At 36.1% G+C, this 23,072-nt stretch overlaps 1 protein-coding gene across 1 annotated transcript; it reads right to left on the reverse strand.

Annotated features, from left to right (window-relative positions):
* Nucleotides 1-465: 465 nt before the first annotated feature.
* On the reverse strand, nucleotides 466-21,211 carry hhatlb (hedgehog acyltransferase like, b). The gene is made up of 12 exons (XM_006634258.3): nucleotides 21,009-21,211; nucleotides 18,476-18,623; nucleotides 12,192-12,259; nucleotides 11,765-11,878; nucleotides 8,978-9,172; nucleotides 8,565-8,774; nucleotides 7,111-7,282; nucleotides 6,686-6,830; nucleotides 5,339-5,374; nucleotides 3,745-3,946; nucleotides 2,226-2,367; nucleotides 466-897 (listed from the first exon to the last, which is right to left on the reverse strand). Exons 2-12 carry the CDS (start codon nucleotides 18,579-18,581, stop codon nucleotides 776-778), a joined length of 1,512 nt encoding a protein of 503 aa, XP_006634321.2. The 5' UTR covers nucleotides 18,582-18,623; nucleotides 21,009-21,211; the 3' UTR covers nucleotides 466-775.
* Between the last annotated feature and the right edge of the window lie 1,861 nt (nucleotides 21,212-23,072).

Raw genomic sequence — 23,072 nt, forward strand, 5'->3', positions numbered from 1 at the left:
TGTGTAAAATACTTAATGTGTCATTTACTGTGATGTAACTTCATACAGTATACAGCAATAAGCAGAAAAAAGCATGCGCAATAGATCTGTATACATAAAGTAATAAAATTATCTTTCTACTATTCCTAGTTGCTTTATCCAATAATAGAGGGTCATGAGAAGCTGGTGTCCAAACTAGCCCATCTAGAGTGAGACTATACCCTGGACTGGGCACAAGCCCATCACAAGGTGGGCACACACAGGGACAATTAAGAGAAACCAATTAACCTAGTTAGCATGTCTTTGAAGGGCGATTACCTGAAAAAAACTAACAGGAACATGAGAAGAAAATGCAACTCCACGCAGATGGTGCCCCCCCCCCACAAAAGCACCCAACCCAGCACCCAAGATGTGTGGGATGGCAGTGCTCACTACCATCACACCCCATTAAAAATAAAAAATAAAACAATGCACACACACAGACCATAAACTTTAATATATTACTTTTAATTTATAGAGTATATGGCAGATATTTAAGCCAACGACTGACATCTTCATTACTTTATGTTAAAAAAAAAATAAATGCATCAAGTGGTATATATTTAGGGGCCCACAACATTTATGTACAGCAAGTGCACTTCAGAATGATGCACAGTAGGTGTGCGTTATATTTTCAATATGGACTCAATAAAGCCATACATAGTGACCCTAGATTGAGATTTCGCAGAAGAGACAGTGTAGTTCCACAAAGTGCAATTGGAATTCAGTAGTCAAGAGGCAGACAACCAGGTCGGTATTATTCGGCTTTCTCCTTTGCGGCTCCCTCCTCTTGCAGGGCCAGCCTTCTCTCCCGCTCCTTGATGAGCTGCACGCCACAGTAGGTGACAAACAGGACAGACAGAGTGGACAATGGGAAGCCTGTGGAGAATGATCAGTCATCAGAAAACCATCACATTCTTTCAAATGATCTTCTGAGGGGAGAAAGGACAACATTTCATGTGCTCTCACCCTTACTTATAGCGCAAGAAGCAGATATGTCATTTCTGGCAGCCGACTCAGCCAGGTCATCATCGTAAATGAGAGAGTGTTTTCAACTGACTTATCTGGTTGAGTGAAAATTATGGTGGGGATGATACTGATTATTATTATTATTATTATTATTATTATTATTATTATTATTATTATTATTAAAGTTTGTGTTATAATCAATAATAATACAAAACTAAGATGGCCTCAGACTTCCAAAACACACTTTCTGGGTTACAAAAACAAACATTTTTTCATAGTGTTTGTATGTTTCTTACCTTTCTACAATGTTTTTCTTTTGAATGGAAAAGCTGCAGAAGACCAATGGTGAAATATTAGGCTATGACAGATGTTTTAAAGAGTCTGCCAAGGGAAAGTAGCTAACTAGCTACTAGCTGGATTGAGAGGAAAAGCTAAATCCCAGTCATTCACCTTTTAAAAAACATTTTAGCAGGTTAGGGCTCTGGCCTCCAGACTGTTTCCTGTTTATGTGCGGGTGTTGTACCCTCAAGTAAGGTGCTTCACTGAAATTGCCCTGCTATACAAATGTCTCCCTGGATTGTTGCTGTAATAGAGAATTTCTTCTAAATTTTTAAAGATTTATTTTCCCTTCCCCTACACATTGCTTCAGTCATGTTGATGGTTAAGGAGAAAAGCATCTTTTAACAATCATAACTCACAATGAATGCTGCTACTATATATTTTTACTAAAACTGTTAACTACAGTATGCTAGTTGGTAAAGATGTGCTGCAGCCATAGGAACTGAATTTTTAATTACAGAAACACATGAATTGTTCACTCAGTAAAAATGTACTGTTGGGATGTCTGTTTAAAGGTGAAGATTCAGGAGTGTTTCACCCATCAGTAACACTAATTTAAATATCAGGGAATGTAACCTTGTTAACCACTGCTCATAATTTTTTTGTTGTTTCAGTTAACTGTTAGTTGTGATGTGTTGAATGAGGAGACTAATTGAAAATTACCTTAAAATAGCTTTAAGAATGTCTCCCCTCAATTGTGTCCACTAACAAACTGATACTTGGACCTGATGACTTGATCTGAACAGTTACACTTGATCAACATGATTTCAGCAGCAGAAATTGCAGTCAGAAAATGTAGGATCCTTACCTGTGAGGTAAATGGCCTTATGCATGAGTATTGTAAGTGAAGGAACAAATGTAATAAACAGTAAACACATTTTTAAGGGGAAAGATAATACCTTTGATGATAAGTCGGTTAGCAACCAGTTTGGCAAACGCCAGGCTGTTGAGGGACAGGACATTGTAGAGAATAATAGCCCAGAAGTTTGCTGCATTAAACACTCCTCTGATCCTGCGAGACATGGCTTCAGACATTGCCTTCTGTGGGCAGAAGATAATTACAAACAGTTCACAATATAGCAAAGTTAATGCTGAATTTCTTAGCTGTCATAGCACTTGTACTAATAGCTTCCGTAGTAGTATAGTATGTGTAGTAGCAGAAACAATGGCTTGCAATTTTAGTACTGTACATTTACATTTCATAGCCAGTATATCAACACACTGTCCCGTGTTCAAAGATAAATGTATAATTTTAAAATTACCTTTCATATTACAGCAGTGAATACAGCCAAATATGATTCTTTCAAATCTTCATTACCATTAAAATAAAAATATAACCGCCATGATTGTTCCTACTGAATATTCAAACTTAAAGTTCTTTGCTATCTCATCTATAGTTGTAAAGTGTCAGTATAGGGGCTAAAGGCTTGTCTTTTCTATAATATGTCAACCAATCAACTCTTTTTCTTATACAGTATAGTGCTTTTTAATGCAGAACACTCTTGAGGCACTTTATACATATAAAAAAATACAGTGAACAAAAAATACAGTAAAACCAATTATAAATGTGAAATTGAGAAAGAAAAGAAATAGTTTAAGGATTGAAGGCCATTGGGGTGAGTTTCAGTAGAGGCTGAATACAGTATTTAATATTTGTCGTGAAGAGACAAGAGGCTACCATTGAAAAGGTTTGGTCACCTAATATACAGTACAGTCAGAAGTCCTTGGAAAGTTGAGGAGCCCAGAGACAAAGAAGTGAGCAAACTGTGACTTTGTAGGAATAATAACTTTGAAGGTGCACAAGAGACAGAATATACAGTGGGTGGTAGGTGGCAAAACAACCTTCTTTCTAAATATCTTTAATTATGGAATCACCCTCATTATAGTGTCGTTTTATTCTTGATAATGACTCAATACAATTGAAGATTACTTTCAAATTTTCTAATTGTTTTATAAAATGGTAGCCTTTAGTACCTTCATTCCATCGAATTCATGTGTGGATTATGTGTCTGGATTGAAAAGAATTACATGAGGGACAGAAACGTTTATGTAGCAAAGTAATGAAAGTATGTTGAGATTAGCAAACATTAGTAGTATTTTGGTCATAATGATTTTGCTGAAATTTTAAGAAATGTTAAAAGAAGCAAAACATTTGAAAAACTAGCACTTCTATATTGCTTCAAAATTCTTCATTATGCAAAGGACTGCAGCCAATCATAGAATCTATTTACATTGATTAGATGGGACTTTACCACAAGACAAATTAGAAACCTCACTTAATTTGTACATGTGTACTCACAGGAATCGCTCTGAATCATAAATATCTCAACCTGTTTTGAACACTGCCGGGCAAGTGTTTGTATTTCTTGGCACCAAGACTGACTGAAAGAAACATAAAGGTCTTCATTAACTACTCACCTCTATTGAGCCAAATGGTTGCAGCTGGAAAAATTTTGCCACCCACAGTTCAAAGTTCAGGCCAAAGCAGTTGAAAAAAGACCAGATGTACACAATCTCACATGGACCCAGCCACAGCGTAGTGATGGCAAAAGTTGATACAGTAGCCATTAGTTCCTTGAAAATGTTGTCATGGTTTTCACCAAGGTAGTCATACACATACCTGTCGATTAAAATGGCATTTTTTAAAATGGAATTTAGGATTTTCTTTGATGGATTACACACACATATGCTTTGTAAACTGAGAGAATGTACTATACATTTAAGATATTCATGTCAGGCAAAAGAAGAGCTTGGTTTTATGTTATTCTCACTTTTGAAGCTTGCATTATAAAATCTTCAGTTGTTCTGATTTCAATAGTTCGGTGAGATCCTAATAAATGTGATATAGAGATGAATACATTATGTACAGTATGAAGTTTTTTGTATAGCTCACCTATCTAAGGGTATGGCAGCCTAACTGAGAGGACAGACCCCTCATTATTGCGAGGACTGAGCTAGGGAACTGCTAAAAGGGTGTAGATAGGGAAGCAAGGAGGGTGTGAGAGATTCTTGAAGGAAAGATACTTGGGTGCAAGACTTACATATACAGGCGAGCAGAAGTGTGTGAGATTTGGATCTAATTTGCCTCCCGAACCTCAGTTCTAAATTGTTGGTATTTCTTTTACTTCCACAGACATAGATAGAGATTTTCACAGACATACAGTAATGAGAGTTGAACTTTAAAGATTTGGAATGGATACTTCTGAGTGTCAAATTAGCTCAAAATGCAATAATAATTGTTTTATTGAAAAATCAGTAAGAAATAAAGGCCTGTTCGGTATTCTAAGAGTACCTTTTTTCTGAAGGGTAGCGAAAAAAAATCAGCTTTTATCCATCCTCTATCTAAAAGTTAGAAACCAAAGTGGGTCTACACTATAGATTGAACACCAGTCAATCACAGGACACAACACCTATCCACAAGAAACACCCACTACTTTACACAGCGTGTGTTTGTAAAGTGAAAGAAAACCAGAGCTCCCAGCAAAAGCCCACATAAATATGTAAAGAACACAGAACATGCAACATCCACACAGAAGGCACCCATAACCGGAATCAAACCCAGGACCCAAGAGCTGTGAGGTACAAACACTCCCCACCACCATGCCACCTGCATCAGATATGAATTTCAAGAGCTCAACAAATATGTTTATACCTGTATGTAAATACTGTACATACCACTTCATTTCCAAATTAACCTTCTAGGTTATTTCCCACTGAACATCTGTAAGACAAACCTTTTAATTCTGAAACTGATCTTTTTTGCTTTGGTCATTTTGATTTATTCTATAGTACTGTATGTTATAGCACTGATGAGCCTACTTCTCAGAACCACCCTATAGCTTGGTCATTAGAAAAAAAAAAACTATCCCCTGACCAGATCATACCAAAGGCTTCATTTTTAATATATAGCGTCAGCCTTTGATCAGAAAAGAGGCAACAAAAGCTGTATTATTGCATATTTTGTAGAATTTTATGTATTACAGAATTGGGTAATTTTTATCATTTTACTTACCTGCACAGCCAGTCATTTATTCCTCTATCAAAGTGTCTGTAAAGGAAACAAAAGGGATTTGAGTTTTAGCAGCACTAGATTTCCTCTCATATACTGTACAGTATATGAAATTCTGTACTTTAACATAATATGCAGTAGATTGTACATTCCATTAAGGGAAAAAGAATGTGTGAGCTTTTACAAAATGCATTAGCTAATGTAAGGTTAGATGCAGTGAATTTATTCTCACCATTCTACTACTCAGATCTAACATATACAAAAATGAAAAAGTTAAAAAATAATGATTAGTTATTGACTGGACAGGAAGGAGACTTTCCCATTAATAATAAAAATTAATATGATATCGTAGCAAATGGTTTTGAATGTTAAGGCCATTTGTGTCATCGTTCAAACTGTCCCAATAAATTGCAAGAGAATAAGAATGAAAAATGAACGAAGGAGACTCTCAGGCAGCACAATTAACAAAGGCATAGAGATCTTGAATGGGACTCCCCTAAGCAGTGGTACATACTGTAAATGGTTGATCAGTTGCACAACTGGAACTGCATATGAAACAACTGTGATTTCAGTCTTGAAAGGAATATAAAATCCAATGAACAGTGATGGGCACAGAACTGGCACTCGGGGTGTGTTTAACAGTTTTCCAAATTCGAGATTAGGCGGTCGTAGTGATATCTCTCTCCAGGGCTGGTAGCATTACTGGGCTTAACTTTATTTTTAAAGAGCTTATAAAGCCTCAGAGATACTTGACTTGTTGACTTGTTGTTCCTGGAGATCTGTTCAGAGTTCAGATCTCTGAGTGACTGTGGGGAATGCCACCAGATGGCATGTTGAAAATGATCAAATGTCCAGGTCAGAATATCCTGCTGTACATTCTTCAGGGGGCCATGATAAAAGGAAGAGATGGTGGACATGAACATAATGGACAATCAGAGCAAAGTGTAGCTATTGTTTATTTTGAGTTGTGGGATTATGGCCAATTAAAATGTAATTTTGCTAGTTCAATTTTAGGAGAAGCTAAGCATGAGCAAAAAAAATCTATGAATCTATTTTTGCTTTGTCTGTACAAATTGCAGACATGATTGCACGGTGTATGGAAATTATTATAAGTTGTATAGATAGAGTAAATGCAGTTCAATTAAATTAAGACATCTATGAGCTTAATGTGGTTTTGGTATCATTGTAACTCCTGACCATTGTTGGATAAAGCAGGCCATAAATGGTACTGGACTAATTATAGGAATCACATTTGAAGATGTCAATGATGATAACACTGTCCCGAGAGATGATGAATGGTATATTTGAATGAGATTATGAGTAAATGTAACCCCAAAGGAGAACACTTACGTTTCAGCAAAGACATAGAGCATGGTGATACATTTAGGAGGCTGAGGTGGGTCAAGATGGTCAAGCCTGGACACAGTGTTTATGACCCCAAACATCACTGCAGATTTCACCCAGTCATACACCAAGTTAGAATAAGCCAAGCCAGCTGTTTTACAAGAAAAGGCATATTGATTAATATCAAGAAGAAGAAGAAGTTAGGCTTCCTCGCACGGTGAATATTAAAACCACAAAAAACAAGAAAAGATACTTGTTGGAAGAAAAAACAAACAAAAAAACAATGAAAGGGATACCATTCTATTTTTAACATTAAATCAACTAACAATAACAGTAATAAAATAATATACAGTACACCCTTGATAAACCTCAATCAATATGTTCAATGTAAGTATACTCACAAATTCTACTTTAAGAGATCAGTCACTGACCTAGCGACCAGTCCGAAAGTTGCTTCACAAGTTTCATGTCAGAAGGTATGGTCAGAATGTAGAGGAAATGGAAAAACACATCCACCACAATGATGGCTCCCAAGTGTACCAGTGCATGGACCCTGATATTCCACATTTCTCTCTCTTTTCGAGTCAAGTTGGGGTTATTAGCCTGATAATCACAAAAAAAAAAAACATTTTTCCTACTATAGCTATATATGATGACGTGAAGTGATTTTCACAAGGTCAGGATTAATACTGCTTATCTTAAAACATTTGTTTTGGATAATCTCAAGTTGTTTCCTTTTTACATTCTATATGCAAAAAATGGACAACAACAACCAGTAAATGTTCCAGCCTAAACATTATCAGAGCAGATATCTATGATGTAATACTGTCAGTGATGAAATAGAGAACTGCAATAGTGATATGATGACGTGTGATAGATGACAGAGATATCTAATTACACACTATTAACATCTATTCTCACAGGTGTCAAAACAACCAAATTTGTTTATGTGGACAAGGTAATGAGGGAGGTTAAACGACTCCCTGTTAAATACCGTGAGAAGGAACAAGTAAATGTTGATACTGCACTGACAAATGAGAAGAAAAAACAACACTGAGTAAGTGAGAAAGTGTGTTCAAACCAGAGAGGTCAGTGAAAATTATGACCAGGAGATGTGAAATGGTAGGCTAATCTCCCATCTCTGATCCTCACTGCTCTCACATGCTCCCTGAAATGGTAGGCTCCTTCCTTTCTCCCTGATGTAAATGACAGAGCATTTTCTGCAATGCAGTAAATGAGATGACTACAGTACGTACACATGATCTTCCCTGAGTGATTCTGAAGAAGCCTGATGGGTCATGTATACAGTATGTGTGATACTGGATATGTGTTTGTAGGTGATACAGCTGCTTCTGCTATAGCAAAAACTGCCTGGCAAGGATAATAGCTGAGGACATAACACCATGTCTTGTTAAGATTATTAAGCAGAATACATTTACAGTGGTAGCCTGCTTTATTTTGAACAGCAATACAAGAAAACTAATAAACTATTTCATCCTTATGTCTGTACTGTAAAACTGCACCATGAGAACATGAAATGTTACTAAATACTTTCAGGGGACCTCTTTTTTAAGTACTCTATAATGGTCCGAGAAGATATAATTGATTAAGCCTTGACAAAAAGATTGTCAATGCCTTCAAATTTCAGCCCAATCATTTGAGCTTGATATAACCCAACATAGAGTTCCAAGAAATTCCTTCATACTTATTTTTCAAAATGGCTCCAAGACCAAGAAAACAAATATTCAGTGAGTATACGGTAGTTGGTGGACGGGGAAAGGCACCATTTTTGTGAAGGTGAGGACAAAAAGTTCCACATGTTGGTTACACAAATCGTACAATATGACACATTATTAGGTGTGAGATCAGCCATCCTATCACCCACCTGAACATGGAATTTATCAAAAGTCATTATGGGTCCAAAGAAGAAGAAGGGGAGGTAGAAGTTGTACTTGAGCAGGTCCAGAAAGGTGTAATTCCCATCTTTCTTCTCATAATTCTCCAAGGCAAAGCTCATACAGCGCATGATAGTAAACCCACTTCCTCCATAGAACAGAATATCATGAAGTTCAAAAGTACCAGAGACAAATCCACTCTAGAGAAAAAAAATACCAAAACATTGATCTGTACTCTAAACAGAAGAAAAAAACAGAATTCTTTTAAAATTGTAATGTGTCTCCATTCTCCTTAATGATCCCATTAATGTAAGAAAATAAGGTGTAAGAATCATATGAGAGAAATAAATTAGATTTATAGTAAATGAAGTTTACTTTAGAAAGTTACATGCAGATGACCCACCTGCCAGGAACTACAAGGCTCCATTCTGAAAGTAGCCAGGCTAATGAGGCCACCAGCAAAACACAGCCATTTCTGTTTGGGTAGTGCAAGGCTGTAGAGCAGGACACAGTGGGATAAAATCAACATCATGTAGGTCAGTCCCATGGTACAGAAGACAGCAAGCATCCCATAGATCATGTAAAGGATGGATCTGTGCTGTGGGGAAGAGGAATAATTTTTACATTAAATATTAGGAGGTTTATAAGACAGGGCTAAAATCTAAGCCTTCAATGAATTTCTATTACATTTGCAAAATCGAACATGAACAAAGTTTGTTTAAAGGGATTTCTTACTGTGGAGAATCTAAAGAATATCATTATAGAAAAAAGCTCCAACCTAAAACAACAAAGTTGAAATCACAAGCAGACATAAAGCAACTTTATTTTTTCTTATTTACCAATATGATTTATTTAGATTACAGTTTATATTATGTGATTTCCTGAGAGAATACTGCTTTTTTTCAGTGGGCAGGATATTCTGCTTTGCCTTATATGATTGATAGCAAAGTTTTTTTTTGTGATAGCTAGTGAAATGTTCTCAGGGAGATTCAATTACAGAGAACTTTCTAAAAGTTATATTTTTAGCAAAGGTGCTAATGCTTTACCAACAATTTACCATATACCACAGCAAAGGTTCCAAGATTTAAAATTATCTTTCAAATCTTTATTTGAAAGGGGAGCTTTGTGGCTAAGGATCTGCGCCTGTGGCTGGAAGGTTGACGGTTCGTATTCTGCAGCCAGCAGAGGAATCCTACTCTGTTGGGCCCCTGAACAAGGCCCTTAACCCAAACTGCTCCAGGGGTGCCATATAAATGGATGACCCTGCGCTCTGACCCCAAGATTCACTCTCTGTCTGTGTGTCTCATGAAGAGCAAGTTGGGGTATGCGAAAAGACAAATTCTTAATACAAGAAATTGTATATGGACAATAAAGTCATCTTAATCTTATATCACGTAACAAACATAATGTGTTGATGAATTGGTATTTAAGTTGGATATGAAACTAACAGCGACAGACAGCAGGTATTGTCTCATGTTGACTGTTTTACAGCTCATTTGCTATATTAAGAGGATTATTCATCTGTGTTTGTATTTGAGACTAAATACATGACCTTGCCTTTTCTAACATTCAATTCTAGCACTCAATGCTACTTTTAAACTCTGTCTATGACATTGATTGATAAATAATTACATAACAGCAGACACTTAAAAGAACTTGTAACTTATATTGACCGCAAGTTTACATCTCATGTAAATAGAAAAGTTGCCCATAAATCTCAATGTTGAGACTTATTAACTAACATATACAGTATACTAACATTTTTAGTATGGGCAGGCAGATGTTTTTGACTTCTAATTGAAATTTGCATTCTTTCGTTATTTTATTATAAATTATAGCGAAGCCATTTTATATGTTAATGCAAATTTCAGAAATAAAGATTTAAAGAGAGAGAGGTATAAATTACACATCCTTTTCAACAGTTTCTTTTCAAATACAGTGATTTTCCTTATACAAAAACATTCTCTGTGTTTCCCTATGCCTTCTTAGAACTACAGGCCTCGTCTTCTTGTTCTAGAGGTTCACATCAGTTAGGTTTCTTTAGATCATTAAAGATGTGGGAAATATATTAATGTTATATTTTATATATTAATGTTAACCATTCATTCATAGAATATCCTTTGCAACCAAGGACGACTGTCTTCCATGAACCCAAAGATGACTGGTGAGACCAATTTACAGGAGTATTTTTTTACAACAGAAAGGTTATTCCACTGCACGTAGCTATCCAATCAGCAGTGGTGAAGAAGACTGTTTTAAGTGCACCTTTTCCAGACTAATTCTGAATAGAACAGATTCTAAAAAGGGTTGATCAGTCACAGTTAGAGCTGCCGAATTGCATTTCTGTCTCATCCCACGTGCTTGATGACCCTTCCATGTAACAGCAGCTTCCAAGATGGATTATGAGCTTCTTGGCATCACTGTCCTGTTCTTGCTATCATTACCTGGTCACCAAGGACTTGGAGAGTGTGCTGGGAAAGGAAGATATCTATGCACCAGCTTCCACACATATCCTGATACAATTGCCTGGAAATCATGGAAAGAAGATTGGATATCTCATTCTACTACAGCCTGCATCTGCCAGAAAAGTCACTGAGATATCCAAGGTGGTACAGTACATCATCTTCTGCCAAGGAGGACTTGCAGAGTATTTGCAGAATCCCATTCGCTGAGTATGGAGAATTCCGCATTCCTAGCAAGCCTTCACAGTTACTGTAGCAGCTCCAGGACTGATTGACCTTCTGTATTTCACTGTGGTGGTTGTGATCCTGCATTATTCTCTGTGGATTGCAGGTTCCACAGAGAAAACAAGGTGATGAACTTCCAAACCCAAATATTACCCAGCTGGGTGATACTTCAGTTGAATTAAGACATTAACATCTTAGTTCAATCAAAACGGCATAATAGGTATTGGAGACTACATTTGGACTGCTGTCTGAATCAATTCATTCTTCCAAACACTTTGAAATGTCCTGACAATCATCAAGTACTGTACAGAGTAAAGTGAAGATTACGTTTCTTCCTCTGTCCCTAACATCATTTTGTCCAGAGCAAGACTTTGTCTTTGTTCACATTCTGACTAGGTCCAGCTGTGCTGAACTCTTATTCCTTGGACACAAATTTACCTGCGCCTGTTTTCAAGAAGAAAGAATAAACTAAATGTTTCAAGTCAGAGGAATTCTGCACCCACCTGAGGCGCTATAAGGGAACAGATCTTAGCAAAGATGACGTGACCGGAGAGAGCGAAGACAATATGGTTCCGGAACTTTGTAAACCACATCACCCATTCAAAATCAGCTACATCCTATAAGAGATGCAAAAAACAAAAATATATAATATGTGAAATACATACATAAACTGGAGTTTCCACTTGTGCACTCTGGTTTGTGTTTCATCTTCATTTTGAGAAAGTCCCTTGGGTTAACTTTGAATACTTGGAAAATTGTAAAATGTAATATACTCGAAATTACCAATTAAAACATATAACCATTACATTTTATAAATTATCTTATATAATTCATATTTTAATGTTATTTCAATATCTTATATAGAAATAAAGATCTACAAAAAATCAACTCCTTCCAAGAGAAATTATGTATTATACATAGTTCACTCACCATTTTTCTACCGAAGTAATACCATCCGGGTTGGACACTTTCCCTGAATGCCTTCCTGTTCATATTTTCTGAAATTTAAGTGGCAGACTCAGAATTAACTCTTTGTCTTCCAGTATGGTCTTTTCTGAATTTATTTTCTGTGCATCATATGCATGTTTTTTTAGCTTGAAAAACTTTTTCAGTTAGGCCAGAGCAAAAGAGTTGATGAATGTCAAAATCAATTATTTTTTGTTTCCGATTAACACAAAAGCCTATCCTGCCTTAGAAAGCAGACCACAACACTTCCATCTGAATTGTAAAAAGCTGTTTTATGACTTAAACCAAAAACATCGTCTCGGGAGAACACAATTATGTTGATCCTCCTGTTGGCAGCATATTGTCAAGCCTTCTCTACAACCGGGCCCTATTGTTGTTAAGGAATAAAATCCTCAGAGCCACTTTATCAAAACACATTCACAACAGATTGCACAAAAAACTTGGTGATTCATACTGTTACGTTAAGTGATTTTGCAAATTAGCAATTAAGTTTTAATTGCCCACATAAACACCTGGTTTGAGTTGCAAATATCCAGTTTTTAAACAGTATCCAGTACTTTTAAAGACTATATTCTTATAGTGTTTTCCTGAAGTACAGTACAATTTCTCACTATGTGTCCTTGTCTAATGGCTAGAACATAAAATATTGCATAGGTCAGCTGCATCGGTGGAAAACCCCTGCATCAAACACAAAGATGATACCTTGCACAATGCACACTCATTCACATTTTAAGAAATTTGAAAAAGATTAAAATAACTCAGAAATCATAGCAAAAACCACCAAAAACTATTTTAATCAGTAGGGTGCTATCGATGCAATTGACCATAATGCAATTCTCCGACCCTGCTTTTTATTACTGATGTGTATTACACTTCTATGGTAGGAATAGAAATTTCAATTTACTCAAGAATACCAAAAAGCAAAGGTTTCCTCAACAAGGGAATTGGCAATGACTCATCATATGACCATGCATGTTAAACAGTGGCAACCAAACCACATACCTGTGCTAGACAACAATTCTACAGCATAAACAAAAATATATCAACAAAGGTGGACGTCATGATGAAATATGGAATTATGAGTAATCATCCTTTTAAAAAATGCCTGCATTTTAAAACAATATTCAACAAGGTGTTGTAGATTATGCCGGTTCAGGGCATCTCCAAGGATGTTCTAGAAAAGCCAGGGTTATCACAGCTTCCTAGGAATAATGACTACTGTAAAAAAGCTTGTGTTTTATTTCACTTTATATTTAAATATAAATGTTATTTTCCATGTTTTACAATTATACTAAGACATTTTAAATACGAGTTTATGAAGAGTTCTTTGTTTACTTTAAATGATTCAATTATTTAAATATTTAACCACAGTTTTGCTAATCTATTCCATTTTTGTTCAGTGCCAAATCTTTAGATGTTTCCAGGAAGTTTCTAAGTCTAGAAGAATTCTTCTTCCAGGCCACCTTCCTTAGTCTTCGGATTATACAGACAATCTGGAATAATTCTGCATCTTTCAAATCATCATAGCATGCCACTTGACAAGTAGACCTACAGAGAAAACTGAAAGTTATTTCCAAAATAGGAATTTTAATTAAAATTGTATCAATGATCACTGAAGTCTACATATGCAATATCCTTCACAATTAAAGCATAATTTGATTGCGTGTGGTGGTGCAAGCCAAGGCTTTGGCCAGGGCCTCCCTCGTTAGGGAAAACTGGACACACAGGGTTGATTGCCTGATTAGTGCCTTGTGTGACTGGAATGCCACTAGTACGAACTTGATTGGTCCAGTGAGTAATTCCACATTCCACAGGATTTAATCTATGGTTATAATAGCAGCCAGGTGACCATACAGCTTTTGGCTGTATCTTAGCTCCTGCAGTGCTGGGTGAGAGTTTAGCTAGGTTAGGAGTTGATAATGGATGTCTATGATTTAATATCAGCACCCTCCAGTTCTAACCCAGATGATGTTTGAATGATTTAAGAGATGATGAAACTTGCAAGTATGAGTTTGTTTTGGAGTGAGTTAAATAGGTGATTGAAGGATGCAGGGTGAATTTAGTAACTTTTTATTCTTGGATATAATATGAATCCTCCATACTGCTCTGAAGAGTGGTAGAGTGGTAGAGTGGTTGATTATAGTTGGAGACTGGGTGCCAATGGGGTTAAGCCAGTGTAGCTTGCTGGTACTGTATATCTCTGAGGAAATGAGGGACATATCTTCCTACTAAATGGCCATTTATTAAGAGGATGAGCCCAGTTCAGTGTTAGCATGAACCTGGGAATGTTGAATCTTTTTTTTGGAAGAAGACCAATGAAGTGTGAAGAATTACAGTTCTGTTTTCTCCTGTGGATTAAAGACCTGAAGAGTCGACCTGCAGAAGTTGAAGAAGAAATGGAATATAATGATTCATTATATCTGTGATGGACTGGTTCTGGGACTGTGCAGGCTTCTCTGAAAGGGGACCATTGGTATATTCTAAGAGCCCAGAAGGGTTCCAGAAGTCAATAATGATGACAGAGTGCCAAGATGCACTCCTATAATCTGGTTACTTTCTGGCTCAGAGTTACATATCATGGCCTAGGGGTTGGTACTCCTCATATTGCATTCTACTTATTTAACATTCTATGGCAGCTCTGAACATTTGTTGTAACTTCATAAACAGTGTAGAAATGCCCACATACAGTATGTCAATGTTTTCAATAGGAGACATTCATTGTATTAATAAACTTCAAATAATGAATGGCAAATTAAATTTTCCATAGTTTTTCATATTGATCAGGAATAACCGTCTGTTATCGGCAAGCTCCATCTTCCTGTTTAAGGTTGCAGCAACTTGGAGTTTATCCTGGAAGAATAGGGCACAAGTCCATCACTTGTCCAACTGCCTGTAACCTCTTAGAGATACCAACTTACTCAGCCAGCATGACTAAGATCATGGTAGGAAACCAATGCATCTGGATAAAACCCAGTAAAAGTACTGAATGGAGATCATGTGAGCTTTACAGGGAATTCACCCAGGTCTGCAATCAAACCTTGGAGCTGAGAGTTGTCAGATACCAATTTTATCACCCTGTAGCCTGTACTTGTCAAATCTCAGAAACTATACAAGCCTGGTCCTGCTCAGTTTTGGGATAGGAAATCTCCAAGAAAAAAACAGGTTGCTGCTCCAAATAATGCTTGTGGATCAGTATAATGCTTGTGGATCAGTTACATCAGTAAACATCAGTAAACATCAGTAAAAAAAGAGTAGGAAGCACTCTTTAACCTGGACCAGAATTTCCAAATGACTGAGTTGGTATGACTTAAAACACACTGTTCAGTAGGAGGTGCTATGCTTCAGATGAGATGCTGAGCTAAACTACAGTATACTGACCATTCAGTCATCTACATTAGTTTATTTTGTTTTTCAAAGTTTAATGATCTCTGAATCTAGTCCAGCTGGTTTTTGAAAGATACAATGGTATAGGCTTTAGTTACATGGTTGGATATCTTGATCCAGACTCCCACAAATGTTTCTTGTTCTCAGATTCTAATGCACTTTCCCTTAGTTTTCATATCTATCCTCAGCTTTGTACTCCATAGGTGATTCTGAAGATATCAATTTTGAGTGCTTGTATTCGTTCACCTCATAGTCTACTCTATCCAATAATAAAAAGGTTCTTCTAGCACAACAGTATAATGTAATTCAGAATGTGAACATTTTTTAACAAAAGGTGTTCAATGAGTCAGTGGCTGGGAAGACATAAGATTTTAATGTACCTTTGTTGTTTTATGTGAAAATGTGAGCTTTTCACATCCTTTTTTTATTAGAAATATTAAGTACATTTGCTTACTCACCACATGTTTTAACACAAAAGAGACTTTTAACTTAGGATCTGAATTAAAAGGCACATTAATTTATTTTTCTAATTTAGTACATCACATGAATCATGAAAACATGATGATACTCTCTAGTGAGAAGGAAGTAAGTTATTATTCCCAATATCAAGATTGGGCAACTTCAGTCCTCCAGGGTTTATGAATCATCCTATCCTGGCAAGCAATGGGTGCAAGGTGGGGTACATCCTGGATGATATGCCAGTCTATCATAGGACACACACAGTCACAGACACCCAGACACTTATACCAGGTCCAGTTTTCCCAGAAGCCAATTAACCTACCAGTTAGTTTTTGGACTGATGGAGAGAAGAGTACCTTGAACAAACCCACACTATCGGCATTTAAACGCTGCTATCAACCCTATGTTCGGATTTCAACCCAGAGCCCCAGCGCTGTGAAGCAGCAATGCTAACCACTGCACCATCATGCCACCCTACTGTAAAGCCTACTCTTTAAAGCTTGTTCATTTCTTTTTCTGAGAGAGTGAGAAATTACCAGGAGATAATATCTTCAGAACAGTGGGCTACACCAATAACTTGAAGAATGTAACTTGAACACAAATAAGAATTTGTGTAAATACTGGTTCTGTGAAATATATGACAAAGTAGACCAATACAAAAAAAACCATTCCTTCCATTTTTATGTTATTGTCTAAATTAATTCTGTTTAAGTAAATCAGTAACTGAAGAGCTAAATTGGAAGAAAAAACAGAATACCTTGTTGCACCCCATGACTTGGATTGAAAGAGGTCAGTTTGGTTGGCCTGTTTTTCAGCAGAACCTACTGACCTCATAAATGTTCACTTTTCATAATGTTAGAATCAAATTATTTTATACCCACCACATGTTAAATTCTATGTCTTTCACATCTTAGCTCACAATACGGGCCCCATGACTGCACACCTGGAACAATAAGTGTTGTAGAAAGACCCCCGTGCCAATCATCTTTCAGTACAGGCAACACAGCCTGTACTGAGCTTCACACTAGAGGAGGAGGAGAGGTGAGTCCCTCACCTGCAGCACCATATGTCTGCTAGCACTCAGGAGGTCGCAGGGGACAGAGTGTTTTGAGAGTCAAGAGAGACCTGTCCAAAATATCCTACTCTATCATCAGTCGCACTTTGCCAGTTGTGTGCTGTCGCCTAGAGAATTCGGGTTACAGTTAGCTTGTGCCATCATCCTAGCTTAAACTTGTGGACATAGAGCTCAACTGTTACTGGCTGCGCCACGCAGGAAGCACCATAAATGTTTAATTGATACAATTGGTTTGCAAAGGTTTTCCTACGTCTGGATGCTACTTCAGGAACAAGTGTCTTTCAACTCATCTAACTCTTCTACTACAGTGAAGAAATTGAACCAATTTACTACTGCCTCAGCTCTAATCATGGAGAGCCACAAGTTCTTGTGCTTTAAATTTAATCTCTCCTCATAACTCAGTCAATTATTGACTTAATTGGTCTGAACTATAACTGGTTCCTAGTCTTAAGTTATTAAGGAATTGGAATTCAATATAAGACCTACAGGACTCTAAACAGTGAGTGTCACTGTTCTAATATATTGAATCAACATGTAACACACAGCACTGGAGACATATCACAAAAGTATTCACAGGTGTGCAATTTGTATGGTCTAGTTAATGGTGTCTGCCATAGGTAACTGCATGGAAGGATTAAAAAAATGTTCATAGGTCAACTCAGAGAAAAGGTATATTCCTTTAGGTAACTGCCAAGTTACTGCACATCACACTATTAACCAACTTATTTCTTTGCCATCATGCTCTATAATGGAGCTCTATAACTACACTAAATCCGAATGAGCAGAGTCAATGATGGAAGTACTTTTTAACAGAAAACCCAAAGTGAAACAGAAAATATTCGTCGTCTTCTGCAGATTTATCACATTTTGATCAAACAAAAATAATATACTGTAAACTATGTCCATTATTTCTTTTACAAATAAACTGACATATAATTGAAATAAAGGAGCATTAAAATCTTGCAACATTTGAGATGATATAGTCCTATGACGATTTCTAGGACCCACGATAATGTTTTGACGCTTTTTAGTTCAATGACTTTCTTCCACAGAATTCTTTTTCTTTGAATTTTTCCATTGCTGGTAGATCTAGAGGAATCTTGATGGATACTTTTGTCACAGCAGTCTGTTTAGTCTCTTCCTTCAGAAAAAAATCGCTATTCTACTTCTGTAGATGAATAGACAAAGTCATGTTCATGACAGCTAAACTGATGTAGCTTCAAATAAAGACATGAACTGTAAAAATTTGAAAGCACTAAATAAAAAGAAGAAACCAACAGTCCTTGTTGAAGAACATGAGGAGGATTTTCCTTTTTTTAACTCTACTTACCACTAGATGCTTCGAAAATCCAGCTAGTCGCCCAGAGAAGTGCAAGGGACAGGACACTGGTGTAGAAATACAGCTCATACTTGGGAAGAGCAGCTTTAATCCCCATTTTGAAATGTTGGCACCAGAAGAGAGAGAAATTCCAGAATACCTGTATAAAAAGGAATACCAGTATATAAAGCATATTTGTTATTTTATGGCATGCACATTATAGGCAAGAATATAGTGTTTTGTGTTATGGACTTGTAATGAGAAGGTTTTGGGTCCACATTCTGTCGGGCCACCCTTCAAGAACCACCTTTAAGAACATACAGTACAGTACTATCTTCAAATTGCTGCATCAGTGGATATAGATTTTGTTGCTCTGAACAACATTTTCAGAAAAATATATTATTAATAACAACGTTATTGTATTCAGGGGGTCTGAAGTATTAGGGTAATTGCCAACATAAATTTAGAGTGCTTTATTTTTGTCACTAGAAGCCTCATAATCCAGCTTTGTATGACAGATGTCCCTTGTTGTTTTTAGCTGCCTGGTTTTGCAAGCACATGTACATATACAGCATATGTATATGTATATTTGTTATACAAGATCAACAAATATTTACAGAAGTTTAATTTTCAGTTCAAGATTAAACTTAGTTTTCAAACACTTCTCTGAACAGACTAAAAGGACTGTTGTATTGTGTTATCTGCTGTACTGTGCACGTCCTGAGAGAACAGCCGAAGTAAGAATCCTATTGAACTTGTACAGATGGCAAATAAACTAATTTATCTCGACTGCCTTTGCTGAATTGTGTAAAACCTGTTGATAGATAAGCTAAATGCTTATCTAGCAACTTTTTTAATCTTGAACTAGTAATAATACTGAATGTATGTCAAACTAAAAAAAAATATGTTGACACCTTGATTAATTTATATTTGGTTTCTGAGTGAAGACGCCAGTTGTGATTCCATGTTATTTACTAGATCATAGATACCAGTATGTAACAAAATAAATGTAGATACATTTTAATAAATTTCTGAAAAAAAAAAACTACTAGGAAACATAGGTTAGTAACTAGGAATATGAAATCCATGTTTCAAATCCATAGGGTATAGAACATTATATGTGTTATTTCTAGTGTTTCTAACATAGTGTTATTTCTACAGCATCAATAAGTCTTAACATTATAAAAGAGCAAAACAAATATGAAAAATATTGTATTGTATATCTACAGAATGACATCAGTGTTAGTATGAAGATTTTACTAGCAATGTGCATTAGTTAAAATTTATTATTTTATTGTATTAACTTAAAACCTGTATTAGTGTCCAATGATCAATTGTGGAGACTTTAAACAAACAGGAGGTGTTGTCTCATTTTTATAATTACCTGTTGGATCTGCACTGTAGAATAAGAGTTATTAGTTCTAGCACAGATTTTTTTTTAATGTACAGTGAATTCAGTCATTTGAAACTCTTGGTATGTTGTTTAACATGATTCCTAGTTAAATATCACAAATCAGTCATGTGCATTGAAATGATGCCCTGTGTTAGACAACAGTTTTACAATTTCTAGTCACTACAGTATGTTTCCTGTCTCCAGTTTAGCTTGTTTCACAGATAATGCTTGTGGTTCTCTACAAATTATTAGTACATGTGTATTATTACATATTACCCCTCCAAAAGCAATTCAAAACCTTTTCCTGCAGAACTTCACATGGTGTGCAATTTAAATGATTACTGGAATGTTAACGGAAGTTTTTAGAACTTTTTTTTCTAATTTTCTATGACAAAATCTCAAAATACAATACTACCTGATTATTTTACCTGGGAAGTCATTTATCTCACTACATGAATGTATTTGCATTTGTTATATGTATTATATTATACCTGTATGTGTTATATGTATTTGTTAAACATTAAACAACAAAAAATGACAACAGAAAAAGTGACAGCACTAGCGCTTTTACTGAGGCAAATAAGTGACAGGGATCACTACAAAACAATAATAGTTTACACTTAAAAAAGAGCCGAGGACATTTTCTATATTGTTCAACATGCAACTGTGCGAGTTACTTAAATGGGATTGCGACGACTACAAGCTCCGAAGAAACAGCTAAGTCAGCTGCGCCATATACCCCTTGACTATTTTAGGCTTTGCAGTTGGTCTGAATTACTGTATACAGCTGCTGCAGTGCTATGTGATCCTGCAATACAGCCGGTTTAAAAGTAAGAATTAGGAATATTGCGTAGAAAATCAACCGAAACGCTGACTCGTTAACTGCACTGACAAATATCCGGTTGTTACTGACAAGATTTAAATCTAGTTTTTCGACATTGCAATGAAAGTCTTAATAAGAATCTTTTTTTTTTTGCTTGAATGTCTTCACAAGATTTTTTCAAGCATTTTTTTTAAATGGATGGTGCAAGAAGACACAGTGTGATACATACAAATGAGGCTTATTTTGTGATGCAAATGACACTGAATTACAAAGTAGATAATGATGTTTTTCTTCTTTTCGTTGTCTTTCTTAACACTTGTTATACTGACCTTGAATGCAGTGGTGCAGCTGTCAGTCACAAACCTCGAGAAAGGAAATGTGGAGCCCCCCTCTTAGAAATAAAAAGAAGAAAAAGCAAAGGGCAGTGGTCTTTTAGCAATGCATGTGTCCCGTTATTATTGTGCTGATGAGGCACCCTTGCCCACCAGCAGCCGGTATAGATGGAGAGAGCCGTGAGGAGGGGGTGGCTGCTGGATATATTTATATTTTTGACCAGCACTGCAGAGAGGGCTGGTTCTTAAGCTGTCAGTCAAACAGGCGGTATTATAATGTTTGGAATGCATTAAGACAGTGCAAGTATATTTAACTTTTAGCATAGTATAGATGTGTTATGATAATATCATGTTTTAGCGCATATTTTAAAATACATTTCAAAATACACAAAAAAATAGTTACCATCTCTCTGTGTTAAAGACATTCTTTTGCTTTTAAAAATATTAATTTTTGACAAGTTTTAATACCCGTGATTAAAATGTAATGAGTGAAGTCACTAATGCCACTTTTTATTACATTGTGTTCATTTAACACGTTTATGTGGTGATCAGTAAAGTAACAGTGTATTCAAATTACTACATGTACTATCCCATTATGAATAAATGAACTGATTTAAGTTTAAATTTAAATGATTATGAATACATAATTTTTACATACGGTTTTTGTAGCAGTCCATTGAATGTTAAGAACAGAAAGTTTTCAACAACAATGTACAGGTTCAAAACATCTGAGTACAGTATGATGTTGCGATGATGTCAGAAATGATCATTTCAAAATCAAGTTTGGATGAGTTCTATTTCACAGATGGTGGTCTTCAGTGATTGTTTCTGAAGTGCCTTAGTCTTATTTGTACATATTGTTCTCATCCAGCGCCTTGCAAAAGTATTCAAAACCTTAGTTATCAAATATTGTTGCTTTAAAGCTTGCAGTGATGACTTAAAGAAGTATTTAATATTTGTAATACACACAACCTACTCCACATATTCAAAGAAAATATTTACTCACTTATTCAAATGAGTTAAATTTCTTATGATTTCAGAGAACTTCTGTGACCTTTAAGCAAATATTCAACCATAAAAACTAAGGAGTTTTACAAAGCAATTGAGGGATAGAGGTTTTTAAAAGCACAGAACAGGAGATGAAATTAAAGATATCAAAGTATTGGAAAATACCTGTACGCACAGTCAGTTTAGAGTCAATCATCAAGAAATGCAACTGAGCAGTTGGGTTAAGGAGGAAGCTGCTGAAGTAGGCCATTGTGATGTTAGTAAAAACTGAGTTCAATGGCTGAGGTTGGAGAAAATGTTCATCAGTTACTGTAACAATACCCCTGTCACAAAACCAGTCTGTGTGGCAGATAAGAAAACCCATGCCACATCTCGCTCAGAGTTTGCAATAAAGCATTTAAGTAATCCTGAAAAAATATGGTAAGCGTTTGTTCTGGTCAGATGAGAACAAACCAATAGAACAAGTGTAACTGTTTGGTTGAAACGCCAAGTGTTATGTTGGACAGAGACACAACACTGCACTTCTCAAAGGCGAAACCATCCTTACTGTCATGCATAGGAGAGGTCTCTCCTCATCTGTGACTGGAAAATGAATTACAATTGAAATACAAATGCGTGGAGCAAAGTACAGGCAATACTAGAAGAAAGCCTGTTTCAGTCTAAAGCCTTAAAAACTGGGGTGAAAATTCAGCTTTCAGTGGAATAAGAATTCCAAGGAGTTTGGCAGGGCTGCCACACACTGGAGTTTCTTAAGAACAAGTAAGTGAATGAGTGGCCCAAAGTCCTGACTTGAATCCCCTTGACTTGAAAACTGCTGTCTATAAGCAATCTCTAAGCTTCTCACACAACTTTAGAGACTTGAGGAAATCTGCCTGAAGAAAAAAGAAAAAATTGCACCAAGTTGGTAGAGACTCTAGGAGATTTGCTGTTGTGTTTATTTGATTTCAGTTTTCTATTTGGGCACATTTATTTTTAAAATTCACTTTCAGCACTTTACAGGACAAAAACGGGATTGTAATTAGTATCAACCTTTGTATCAGTCAATGGGTTTTG

The sequence above is a fragment of the Lepisosteus oculatus genome, chromosome 6 (assembly GCF_040954835.1).
Source record: "Lepisosteus oculatus isolate fLepOcu1 chromosome 6, fLepOcu1.hap2, whole genome shotgun sequence".
Taxonomy (NCBI): domain Eukaryota; kingdom Metazoa; phylum Chordata; class Actinopteri; order Semionotiformes; family Lepisosteidae; genus Lepisosteus; species Lepisosteus oculatus.

Coding starts and splice junctions, on each gene's coding strand:
- hhatlb (XM_006634258.3), bottom strand. CDS start 18,581: ATGGGGATTAAAGCTGCTCTTCCCAAGTATGAGCTGTATTTCTACACC. Junction 8,775..8,977: donor AGCCTTGTAGTTCCTGGCAG/GTGGGTCATCTG, acceptor TTTTTTCTCTAG/AGTGGATTTGTCTCTGGTAC. Junction 2,368..3,744: donor AACCATTTGGCTCAATAGAG/GTGAGTAGTTAA, acceptor TTCTGCCCACAG/AAGGCAATGTCTGAAGCCAT.